We start from the raw sequence: 13,836 nt of genomic DNA, 5'->3' as shown, positions 1-13,836 counted from the left end.
TACTGTAACACAGCTGCTCCAAAATAAACCAGGCATTAACCTCAGTACCACCCTGCCCTTTTCTTCTAACACACACTGGACAAACAGGTCTTCCTGCAATATAATTTTGATGCTGCGCTCCTTTACAAATACCTTTCCAGTGGATACATTACAGATGTGATCACCATTGGAAAAAACCAACAAAAAACACCACCAACAAAAAACTGTTTAAAGTGCCACAGTGAATTTATCTTTTTTCTTTTGCTCCTCAACCTTACAGCAAACAACTTAGATTTCTTTGAAATCAGTTCTTTAGCATCAGTTAAATAAAGGTAACTTTTTCTAGAGGAAGAACACCACCTATTGTAGTTTAAAAAATTTTAATAATCCACTAAATCATTTTCACAGGACAGGAAGATATTTAAATGGAATTAATACAGTATTTTTCCTTTGTGCAAAGACCACAAGTCTTTCCTACCACCTCCCCCAAGGAGCAGATGTCTATCACTGCTGTCTTGATCACCTAACGATGTCATTCTAAGTCTAAAAAACAAATTAAATAAACATCTAGAGACTTCTAATAATGCTAATTATGAAAGAGAACAGACAGTGACAGCTCCACAGGGGCCATTTCAGTCTGCTGAGCAGACTTTTATTTAGGTACCTTTACTGGCCATATGAGGACCCAGCAGAATTTAAACACTTAACTCCCCTCCAGCTCCATTTCTTAATCTTAATGGGAAACAGGAGAGGCACCAGCTCACACACAGCTTATATTGAAACAGCCCACCTAAACAGCTACAAAAATGTCATTCTGCTTACTTAAAGTACAGTACACACACACATTAGTTTGCCACTTTATTTGCTCTTTAGAGCTCGCTTTAAAAAAAAAATCCTTCCTTTTAAAGACCGACATATTTTTAAATGGGAGATGTATGCATGCATCAGCAAGTGACAGCATTTCAATTTCTGTGCGTTCATGAGCAGGTGTCTTCCCTAATTTGTGCTGGCATAAACTCCATACACCATGTAAAGTAAGAAATAACACCCTTTTGTGTGGTTTGTCTTCAGCAATGAAACTAGCACACTAAAACTTCCTCCTGACCCCAAGTCTGTTGCTTCCTCAGGTCCAGAGACCCACTCAGAAGGGTAAATCTCATCATTCTTAACCAGGGTAAGGGATTCCACAATCTCCTCACCCATTTCTTAGCCCAAGAGCATTCACCTTTGCCAAAAGTACTGAAGGTCGACATAAGCTCAAGCAGTCCTTTACAATGCAAACCACATTTTGTTTTCAGAAGTAAATACAATTCTGCACTTGGCTCTATCCAAGGTCTCCCACACATTTCTGAAACTGGTAATTACTCCTTCAAAATGACAGATTTACAAGCACTACTTTAAAAGATATCTCAAATACCTGTCTCTCATGAAAAGAGACTGTGGAAGACTTGCTTACAGGTTTGATAAGTCATTAATAAAAAAAGCAGCATATAAAAAGGTGGGAGTTTGTTACAGACCTTTGTAACAAAAGCTAATTACAATGCTGTTGGAACAGAAAGCCTAGGCCTGCTGAGTTAGAGACACAAAGAGACACCTTTGCTCACTCTGCACCAGAGGGTCACAGATCCCACTGGAACTGACAGGAACAAGCCTTGACACCAAACCTTAATCCAGAGTCAGGGTTGTGCAAGAGCAAGACTGTGGACTGAATCCAGTGTGCCACAATACAGCATGTGACAGTATCCTCAGTAAAAGCCACACTGGATTAAACAACATTCTCACAGGCAGAACATGCAAATAAAATAAAAACATAAAATCACTTTCATTTGCTACCTGCCATTAAAAAGCAGAAATTACTTGCTTTGGGAACTGGTATGCAGTTAGGGGGATGGTTTTGCAATCATACTTTATACATTTTGGAATTCATCTTTTCCCTTTAAAGAATTTTTAATGAAAAGGACTACATGACATGGAATTCATTACAGAAACATAAGCAATAAAGAAATCTTTAACTTTCATTTATTATTATCTTTTAGCAAAAATAAATCTCAAAACTATTTTCAGCTACAAGTGGTATGCAGGCTATTTTCCAACTTACCCAAAATTGGTAGGCTCTACAAAGCTCCTTCGCAAAATTTCAGCTGAAAAAAATGGGACACTTGCCTGAAGTCTAGACAGCAGGACTGAACATGGCTGTCTGGTGAGACCGTCTGAACAGTGACTTACATCTTAAATCTAATATAAAAAAATATCTAAGTAGTAGGGGACTGAAATACCCTGTGGCTTTAGCATTGGTAATCACAGCAATAGTCTAGGAGATTAACATTAGGCCTTGGCTTTCATTAAGAAAAGCCATATACACTCTGACACTACCCTTTTTTAACCCATATAAAGGACACAGTGGATGCATTCTGCGATTCAGACATCTCAAGAATTGTTTTCAATTAACATGTCAGAGTAACTTAATATGTTAAGTAAATACTGCTGCGTGGGAACCAAACAGCTATTCCATATTGTAAAATTTTTACAGGTCACTTCCGTTTGCCTCCATATTTTAGAACACTGCTCCTCTCTTTTCTTGGCTCAGTTTCTTCATTTGTCTGCACAATGACTTCACACCCCTCTAGCTTATTAAGCAAAACAAAGACAGGACTACACAGACACATGCCGCCTACTCTGCCCTTTCCCATATTCTAGCTCCAGGAAATTACAGGCAATAAAGTAGTTTAAAAGCCAACCTATTCTCTTCCATCTGTTTGAGGTCACTATTTCATTCTGTATTAAAATGCATGTGGAGCCTCAGGGGAAAAAGATACATCTCTTTAAGCTCAGTCCTCCATTAAACTTCCGACATAATCCAATATATCAGCTGAAATGCATCCTACAATCGCAGCCAGTAATCTCAAACAGGTGTCCAACAGCATGCTACTAGCCACCTGAAATGGTAGCTCTCACCAACTTGGAAACACTTTTCAAACTGACCTCTACAGAAACTCCAGGGCAGAAATGGTTTTTTTGCCTAGTTCCTCTGGAAATGAGCAAGACAATTCTTACTAAAAAAGCACCAGACAGTCTTGAGCTGGTAGTGATGAGTCACTTGCCTGTGCCTCTTTCACCCCAAAATGCTTGATAACAGGACCTATACAAAGAGACCATGATCTTTGTAATTGTTCTTACATTCATTCCACTTGCAGCAGAGTGGTACGACTATTTTCAGGTGAAGGACTAAATCAGAGACTAACATCACTGGTTCAGCATTTCCCAGAATGTCTGTGCCAAGGTCAGTCATTCCCTTGCCCTGTAGCCACTACTGCAATAACGGAACATCTTCACATCACCAGTGTGATGCAACCTTCATGTCAGATCATGCTAATGCAGGACAGAAAACCTAACTCAAAACATTTTTGTCACTGCAGAACCAAGAAGGCCTCGTTAAGCTAAGTACTACATAAATACATATAGACAGTCTGTGCCTGTAGCAAGTTTAAACTAATTAGAAAAATCAAATGAAGAATAGGAGTGGAAACAAATACAAGCTAATAAGGTCCCACTCTAGGTCATGCCTATGGCAGACTAGCAGCATCTCCCAAGTCCTAGCCCACCGCCTTACTGAAACACAGAACATCTCTGCAATAGTACCTTAGTACTAACTTATTTGTCATATTAACTTATTTATGAAAACTTTTTTTCCACTTGTACAAAAAAAAAACTACAACTGACATATAGAGAACTTCAGCAGCTGCTCATTGTTGTTTCTACATGCAGCTGCAACATAAGGCCACAAGAATCTGTAAGTCACCTTTGGTAGGTGCAACACCACAATTCCCAATGCAGAAACCATTCAGGAGACTGTATGCATATAGCCTGCTGAACTGTACAGAAGCAGAAGAACATACTCTTAAGAGTGCATGAGATCAGCAAAGTATATGAATTAGAAAGAACTTATCTGTTGAAGTTTCTGGTATCTTGCTCAAGAAAGCTGCCATTTTTGGTTAATAATCTTGGAATTTAAAGCTCAAAATGAAGAAAGGTCCCCCCTTAAGCCAAGTTGCTAAATTAAGATTTCTAGGGAACAGGGAAAAAAAAAAAAAAAATCAAAGGAGAGCAGTCACCCAGGCATACTGTAGTTTAACACACCAAATGGACAAGGCTAGCAAAAAAATAACTTTAGTTTTATCACCTAATTCAGTAGGCCATTGTGGGTAGAAACTCTCTCCCTCAGAACAGAGGAACGGTTTTTGACTTCAGGGTGTGCACATTTATGTGCATTTCTAGCATTTTGGAGTTTACTTTGCTAAAGACTGGATTACTTGCCCACTAGAATTAGCCTGCCTAGTAGGGAAAGATTTCAACTCACAGAAGAGGACATTGCTACTTCCAGAACTTTATTTATAGCTTGAGTACAGTTGCCAGTTCACAACTTGTGCCCAAATCTGGAGCTCCAAGTTTGAATTCCTTTTTGCAGTCCAGTCAAGAGCTCTAAACCTGACTCAATGCTTCAACCACAGAAACAGGAGTTGTTTATTGATCTGGAAGCTACTGGTATTGAAAGACCTTTGCTGACTCACCAGGAGAACCAGCTTTTGCCCCAGCTTGAAGACAAAAACGTTCGTTCTTTCTTTCTTTTCCGGCAGTTAGAATCACAGCACTTACTGCAGCCCCAGAGCCAAACTGCTCACAGCAGCAGCCACACTCACAGGCAGCTAACTACCTTTAATGTGCCTGAAAAAAACCTGCTGCTTGTACTTGTTTTACAGAAATACAAAGCAGCCAAGTAAAAGGAGAATGACACAGGTCAGGAGGAATATGCCCTTAAAGTCATCCTTGCTCACCATTATCTCTGAGCCTGCTAAATGAGTTTAGGTGGGGAGGGTAGGATTTGTGGCAATATAAAGTCTCTAAAAATTCAGTTTATGGTTTCATCTTTACTCCCCTGCATCCCCACTTTAATGTTAATGCTAAGTGTTACGAGTTTCATATTGATGCTGCACAAGCCAGTCACAACTGGTTTCAGAACTGTCTCTTAGTACAATTTTTTTTTTTAATTAAGAGATCTTTCCAACCCATTTAGAAACATGAAGCAAGCTGCTACATATTCAGTGGCCTTAACTGCAGGAAAGACAGGAAACAAAAATACAGCCATGACCACACTGCAGCATTTCTCATCCATACTCTCCAGATGTGGCCATAATAACCATGCAGGGACTAGCCAAGGGATGATCACAATCTTTTTTCTTCTTCTCTCTCTCAACCTCAAGTTTTTCATGTAAGCAGTAGGAATTTTTTCTTGAGAGTGCAGTATTTACTATTGGAGTGATTACTGGCTTTTTTGAAGGTTAGGAGACTAGCTGACACCAAAACAGATCCTTACATAAATTTACTTTTTTTATAAACTGGTATCAAATTGATTTTTAGTTCCTTAGAAAAAACCCTAAACCCAAGGGTTGACACATGAGAAGGATGACAGCAAAGCCACTGCAAGCTTCCCCTGCCAGCCTGCCTTAAGCCTCTTCCAAAACTCTATAGGTCTGAGCACATTCTCCAAGTGTTGCAGACATCAGGGCAGCTACTCTTACATGGACACTTCAAATACTAGCACCTGCAGGATTTAAGTATCCCCCTACAGCATGGCAAAGGGATAGGCCAACACCCCTCAAGTTTTCTAGCTTTCTTCTTCCATCATCACAAGTGACAGAACCAGCAACAATAATAGCTCTGCATAGGTTGTTGCAGCTTAAGGGGGGTTTTGTTCCTTTTTTGGTTTTTTATTTGTTTGGGGGGCATTTAAACATTGGCAACAAACTCTGCCAGAAACGGGGATAGTGCCACACCACTATGAGGCTAGTTGCCACAGCTGGGATTAATCACCATTTGGAAAAGAAGCACAAGGGCCCAGGGAATTAAAGCCATAACAACTCACTGTCAACAAGGGTCAAGAGTGCTTATTTCAGTGAAGCCAAACTTCATTCAGTCTTGCAGTACTCCCACCTGAACTGTATTCAAGCCCATTTAATTGGACCTGTAGACAAGCCTTAGTGGAGCTCACAATAGAAGCCTTTCAAAGTAAAGGCAAAGCTCAGGAATAGCAAGATAATTTCATCTGTGCTGCACTGGGCTAGCCAGTGTCAGCTTAAGGACCAACATTCCCAACTGTTACCAACACAAGGCAGCAGACTGCAGCTGGAGGTCAATCTGTTCCATACACACTGGTTAGCAGTAGTATGGGGTAAAAACTTCACCCTTTGACCAGAATGCACAACACCTGCACCAGTGAGAAATGGATGATCATCTTTTCTCCAATACACTCAGTTCTCTATTGATTCCTTTAATCAACATCCTCACTGCAGTTACAGGCAGTAGCCTGTAATTCTCTGTACTAAACTATTCCCTACAAAACCATTTTGAATTCCAGTTTAAAAGACAGTCAAGTGTCCAAACTCAGTCAGAGCAAAAAGAGACACATAAAACTCACACTATGAGCAATGAACACATTCTGCCATGCTCAGTCCTTTTCCAAGATACAGCAACAAATCCAGAAGTTTTATGACCAGCCGTTTCTACAATGAACCAGTGCTGTAAGAGTTACTAAATGCAATTAATGACAGATTCTCTTGAATGCTCATGAAATCCCACAGCAAAATGAGTCATTTGCCTGGTTTCAGAAGAGGCCCTCTCAAGCTAGTAACAGACCTGCAAAAGTGCAACTGCTCAGAGTGGGAAATGCAGAGATGTTGCCTGCTACCACCATTAACAAATATTACATACCCAAATATTAAAAAAAAAACCAACCACACCAAAACCTCCATTTTAAGAGTTTTGACACATGTTTTTTTTTCCTAGTAGCCATCAGCAATCCAGTTTTATGCAGCTGAAAGTTGTGAGAAGGCAAGTCTTCCCAAAGTTGTTAATAAACAAATTCAGTTAGCCAACTCCTAAAAATGAGATGTTATTTGAACTGGAAAAAGGCTTCTCCATCTGATCTTTATGGCTCAAATCAAAGTCAAATTCCACCAATAACCTGGTTTGTCCACAGTCATTCCCAGCACAGACCTTCAGCCTAAAAGATGAGGAAAGCCCCAACACTGTGGAGAATACCTGGATTCATGCTTCTGGATTAGACCTATACTTGTTTTCTTAAGTACTATTACCTGTATTAATGAGAATTTTGCTTTAACAAAGAGATTAGCTATAAAAATACATGAGAAATCTGATATTAGATATAGATACACTATACAATTACATGATCTGAAATGTCAACTAGCTTCTGAATATCAGAGTTAATTTTAGTAGCCACTTATGTCACCTTCCTCAGATACAGTTTACAGTACCATGAATTCACATAATATTTTTGGTCGCTTCTGCCCAGTGCAGAGAGGGTCACGTATTCTTTCATACCTAGCAATGTCCTTCAATAAAGCATGAGGTGGCATTTTCCTCATTCTAGGAGACCTGGTCTACCAAATTCAGTAACATCCATAAACTGGACTTGGGTCCATTAAATGAAAGGGAATGTAAAATGTCAAGGCCAACACTGTATTTTTAGAGCTTTTGTTTCTCTTGAGGAAGCAGCAAATTCATGTTCCTATTGTTTGTCAGGAACTTTCCCCCCCAACTTCCAGTCTGCAACCAAATTTGATTGCATGTTTTCAGTTAGTAAGACACTGCCCTCATTTTAGCTTAAGGTAATGTATTAATACTACTTCATCAAACAATGCCTGCAACTTCAACCTATTTTTAAAAATCTAATATTCAAGAGAGAAGCCACCTAACAATATTTAATATATTCCAAAGCATCCGTTTGGCTGCATGTTGAAAAAACTAGTAAAAGCTACTTAGATCCCAGAACACAAACTTTCCAAACATCTAACAGAGACATCAGTACGGACACAACATTACACTCGGCATCAATCACACACAGATCTCGGTTACAGCATAGATGGCCTTAACTCCTCCCAGACTACAGAGAGTTGAAGGCTGTTATGCCTGCTACTGCAAGCCTCAACTCCCGTTTCCCATTGAAAACTCTGTGTCTTAACCTATTTTAGTTGTTGCTAGCTTTATTGGATTACAATTACACAGCTCAACAGCTAGGTCAACAAGACACCAAGCAACATATCACATGATTCTGAATCACTTTCTTCCTGACTCTGATCTCTCTTCAGGTACTCTTTAAAAGAGGTCAGATTATCAGCTCCAAGACAAAGAACCTGCATGAATAAAAAGCTTTAGTGTTCCAACATCTGAAGGACCAGACTCTTAGACTGTAAATCCTGTGGGGGTAAGGAGAGAGGGAGAAAGACTAGTCCTGTCCCTGTCCTTAATCATGATCCTTTTTGCTTGTAGACTCCATATACACTTACACTGTTCAATAGGTAACAGAGAAACCAAAAAAACCTTCAGCCTCTAGTTATGACCAAATGGAATTTCCCCTTAGAAATCACAAGTCTCAAGAATGACATCACACTGCATCAGCATCTCTAGTTCTCAACAATCAAGACACAGGTCAGCTGCCTTCAGAAATACATGATACTCTCCTACATCATTTCAAACCCAAGTTACACTCTTCATTTTTCTAGCAGGCCGCTGCAGCTTGCATGGATGAGTCATCCACCCCATCTGACTTAAAAAAAAAAAAAGCCCCGCTCTTTTAGGCTTCCCTAAGCAAGTCCCGAAGCAGAGTAGTGGCAGTAACATGGAAGAGCAGTAGGCAAGCTCTGGAAAAGAACCGCATCAAAAGGCACTACTGTAGCTAACCATTATACCTCTTCTGTATTTTGAAGACAAAGCCAATACACAGTCTCTCCTATATGTACAAAAAAGATGAGGTGTCCAGGATGAGCACAATGACATCAACTCCTACAGTTTAGTTGTTTTGTCCATTATATGATTGAGACAAATATGCATGGGAGCATTTTAATGGTCCTCAGCGGTTTCAGCCTGGTTTATACTGCACAGCATTCAAATCTGGCAAAAGATGTGTAAAAGGAACGGGTAGAACAGTACCCCTCTCAGTAAGGAGTCTAAATATACACCACTGTGTATACAGAAATTCTATTTAGAGTAATTGAATTCACTCCTATGGCTTTTCAGCAGCATCCAACATGTATCTAGGTCTGCAAAAGAGCTCAGCTGTCACCACCTGGTTTTACGGGAGCACCAATACAGCAGAGGAACACTGACCGTCAGTTCAAGGATGTTGCCTAAGTGCACTATTTGTGAGAATTTGCGGTCATTCTTGCATTTAAGTCTTAGGGAAGCTGTTCAGAACAAACAACCATTTCAACACCTAAAAACAGGTACACAGCATAAGTCTACCTTCAAGATAAGCACAAATTTATTTTTTCTAATTAATACTATATCAATTTGACATTTATATTCTAGCATTAAGGACATTTCTTCCTAATGACCTATTTGCTGGCAGCCCCTTTAAAGAAGGTTACTTGTTTTAAACAAGTTTTATACCCAAAATTATTATTCCAATTTCAGCAAACCCTGCGCATATACACCCCACAAACCCACCACAAAAAAGCCTTTTTGCTACATGTATCTCCAAGTGCTATCACAGACTTTAAGCATGATTTCTTCTTTAAAAGAGGGGGCAAGGAAGCAGCCTCCGGCCATGAGTGATACAGAAAGTAGCCATATTGTCATTTCAGAAGGAAAGCATGGCTGAAAGTATTTGTACACAAACATAGTTTCCTCTCCATTTCCTGTAGCAAGCCTCCTTTTGAGCCACCAGCCCCTGCACTAGCTGAAACATTATAGCAATCACCACAGATCAATGAGCAGAGAGCAGAAATCTCACCTGATAGTAAGTCTTAATGTTTCTGACTAGGATGGTCAGATTTTGAATCCGAAGATAGGTGTCATTATTTACGTGCTTGTTCACGCGTTGGTTGGTTGGTCGAGGATCTCTATTAAAAGAGGAAAAAGAAAATAAGGTATTACTAGTTTACTTGGTGCTAAGCCTCAGCACCTCAATGACGCACCATTAGGAAATCCCATAAAAATTTACCCATTAAACGCGCTGACATAATTATACAGGATACATACACGTTAATTCATGATAGAATAAGCTCGTTACTTTTGCACCTACGTATAACTTGGAAGTCTTCCTGCATGCCACAAAGTAACCCACTTTAGGTTAACCCACACAGCAGCTCTGGGCAGCTCCCCTCCTTGTTTATATTTCCCTGAAGCAAAGAGCATATTTAGTTTGTGCACACTAGATCAAGGCAGTCTCTGATAATAAGGGCATTCTCTTATTCAAATAAAGGAAGCCTAGGAAAGACTACCATGCCTTCCTTGGCTTTGAAGTTTTATAACAAGAGGAGGGTGTTAACACTTGATCAATGATCACTGTGCAAACTGCAAAACCCAGATCTATTATACTGCACAGCATTCAAATCTGGCAAAAGATGTGTAAAAGGAACGGGTAGAACAGTACCCCTCTCAGTAAGGAGTCTAAATATACACCACTGTGTATACAGAAATTCTATTTAGAGTAATTGAATTCACTCCTATGGCTTTTCATTGAAATGAAAGGGAAAAAAGAAGCATCGCACTTTTATTATACCTGTATCATCTAACTAGATCTCTCTCATATACCCATTATGTCACAAAAAACAGCTCTACTGGGCTCTAATTCTACTGGTCGTCGGGAGACAAAAAATATAAACATAGGTAAAGATATAAGTAAGATGGGAAAAAAGTTGGTGGAAAGATTTTAAGGTAAAGAAGCCTAAAGTTTTTGTTTGATTTTAAAGGAAGTAAATCAAAATTGTACCTGAAGCAATTTTATTTCTAAAATAAAAAATAAAACACAGGAAAAAAGCTGCAAATAATTTAATATGAATGTGCACCTTCAGATTCTCTGTGTACACCCTAATATGTTGCAAAAAAAGGAACCTGAAAACCTTTATCTGCCACTACCATAGATCAAAGCCTTGTGCTTCCCCTCTAATAAAGGGTCTTATCAGCAAACTCCTACATAATCCAAACACCTGCCTCCCAGAGCTCTGCTTGGGCTGTTAATTAAGCCATTAACAGCTCTTCCAGTGCCAAATATTGAATTCAGGCATTGACAAGGAAATAAGAGAGGAACTGATCCAATATTTATTTTTAAAATATATCTGCCAAAGTTTCCACACGTATGTCAAAGAGCTTTTCTTTCTTTCTTTTTTTTTTTTTTTAAATGCACAACCATCCCAGAGCACCTCTCTAGTGAAAACAGTGCTATGTGTATAAATATGCCAGAATACATAGATATTCCAGAGATGAGAGAAAACTGCCTTGGCAGCAGATAACATCATACACAGTATTTATGTACCAGGGTCCAAGCAAACTGAAGTACAGATAACCAAAATTGGCACTGACATGACATGAACAAGCCTTCACAGCAGCAAAGGCTTTTATATACCAATTGGCACTATAATAAATCATGAAAAAAAAAAAGAGAACACAGAAAAATGTAACAAGCTTTTAAAGTAAAATCTGTAGTAAATATTCCATTTTACTGATGCTCAGATACAGGAGTGCAGATGCCATACCCATACAGTTTGACAGTATGGGTCTTCAGCAACACAGCAAGTTGGAGAAGTGTAAATAGCACCTGGGCTTGAACTTGGAGAGTACCTTGCCTTCAGTACTCTCTGAGCAGACGCTGACGCAGAATTGGATCCTGAAGGAAGCTGGATGCTCAGCCTTTTTAGACAAGGTCACCACAACAAACCAGGAAGCTAAAAGGGAAGAAACGTACAGTAGAGAGAAGCTGGCCAAGCAGAAGGATCAGTTTACAGTTCTTAGTTCCACGTGAAAGCTCATGTAGGCAGCATGCTGCCATACCACTGTCTTGCAGTGACCCAGGTTCTATGGCCAGGAAGAGACAGCTTTGGTTGTATAGCAGACCTCCAAGACCCTTCCCAAGGTGCACCCACTGGCCACAGCAAAGGAGAAGCAATTTCTTCAACAGCTGTAAGCAGTGTAACTGCAGGACTTGGATGAAGTTTTCAAAAGCACACAAGACACAGAACTCCTCCTCCTTGCGATACAAGACCTGCTCATCTTTTGGCACAGCGGAGCTAGTAGTCTGTTACAAGAACATAGCATTAGCAGGACAGGGCCCTCAGACACCATTCTGGAGCTTTTATCCTATCACCTTGGCTGTAACTGGCTGCCCAGAGAGCCCTTAATGCCACTGACCTCGGGGTCCTCTTAACCTGGGGCCAAGCCACAGCACATGGTGCCACTCTGGCAGTCCTGCCTCCTCACAGACAAGGAAGCTAAAAGCTTTTCTGAAAACAGAATATAGCTCGAAAAAAAAGATGATTTGGATTTCTGAGTATGTTGTGTAACCAACTTCATCCAGCACCTTGGCTCACTTCAGAGGGGACCCTTCGCACAAGACGCGTAAGGCCAGCACAGCCTACACTTTGAACTACCACAGCGCTTATTAATTCCACAGGCAAAACTAAACAATTCCCCCTCAACAAGCAATATCCCATTTCTTCTTCATTTGTTACTGTATTTTTTCTTAATCCTGGATCAGATAAGCTTGAATACTGACTACAGCTGTCCTAGCTCCAGAGCTGAGAACTTGGAGGAGCCGCAGAAAGTTGCTCTTGGAGGCAGTGGGAGGTCCCCCCCAAAAGAAGACAGATTTATTCTTTTCCATTTACCAGGTAAGCTCACTTTTAGCCAGTTGAACTGCCAAAACATCTTTTGACCTAACAAGCATGGAGACGAACATTTGTAAGAATCAAGGCACATGTTTATTCAGAAAAAATACATTTGTTGCAGTTTTCAAAAATTTTCTGCCCAGAAGGCTTAGGCGAGGAGGTCAGCTGGATCCCTCCTGCTGCTGCCGCCTCCCGAGACATCTCGGGGGACGTGGAAGGGGAGCGCCAGAGGAGGCCGGACAGGCAAACGGGCCTCTGCTGCGGGAGCAGACCCAGACCCACCTGCTGCCTCCTCCCCAAAGGCAGCCCTGCAGGTGAGCCCCACCGCAGGGAACAGGGCCAACACCCCGGGAGGGAGCAGGCCTCAGCTTACCTGGGCTGAGCTTACCTGGGCTCAAGGAAGGAGCGAGCTGCCAGAAAACCCACGGCCACACGCGCTTATGGCCCTCAAGAGAAACGAACAAAAAAGGCAAAACATCTAGAGAGATGGAGGTACTTGAGACACTACAACCCGAACGGCCTGACCTACAGCAGGGAAAAGCAGGAAGGGGAAGCAGAGTCCTCAAGGAAAAACCCACACCTGAGTAGAATCACACCATAACAGGCAAATTCGGTGTTTAAAGACGTTTCTATCCTAAAGACGACAGAGCTGTCAGTACCACACGCTGCACATTATAGCACCTGTTTGGTTGGCAAAACTTGTTTATGAAAAATTTTACAGAAAGAAATTCTCTCCAAGGATCATATTGAAAATTAAAAAGGAGATTTTTTGTAACACTAATCAGGTAACCGAAACAAATTCCTGTCTGAATATATATATAAAAAAAAAAATCCCTGAACACAATTCTCGATCAGGAGCTTTTTCAGTTCTTTGATGTTTGGTCTTTCTCTTGTGCACAAATATAATGAAAACTACAGTTCTCTCTAAAAAAAAAATCTACTCCTCAAGATCAAAAAAGTTATTTAGATAAGACTGAGGCATCACTAAATAAACAAAGGTTTCACTGCCAACTGAACAGAAAGAAATCTCAAACCTCACCATATACCTAAACATTTTAAAGAAGCTCACCTTCACAACTTTTACAGGAGCACAGAGGAAAGGAAGGTCCAGGAGACAGAGGTCAAGTGACAAGTCCAGAAGGCTTGGGGCTGGCAGCACAAATGCTTGAAGACACAACCC

General features: G+C 40.5%; 1 protein-coding gene across 1 annotated transcript in view; it reads right to left on the bottom strand.

Moving 5' to 3' along the window:
* The window catches only part of CCDC88C (coiled-coil domain containing 88C), a gene marked incomplete at its 3' end in the record, with an annotated part of 95,761 nt that overhangs the window by 77,057 nt on the left and 4,868 nt on the right, over positions 1-13,836 (bottom strand). Inside the window, exon 3 of the mRNA XM_082000779.1 lies at positions 9,785-9,893. Within this exon, the coding sequence (XP_081856905.1) occupies positions 9,785-9,893 (109 nt within the window). The remainder of the gene's footprint in view (positions 1-9,784; positions 9,894-13,836) is intronic.

This window comes from Phaethon aethereus (assembly GCF_964289735.1).
Source record: "Phaethon aethereus genome assembly, chromosome: 5".
NCBI lineage: Eukaryota > Metazoa > Chordata > Aves > Phaethontiformes > Phaethontidae > Phaethon > Phaethon aethereus.
Note: the sequence above shows the minus strand (reverse complement) of the source record. Positions and strands in the feature narration are given on the sequence as shown.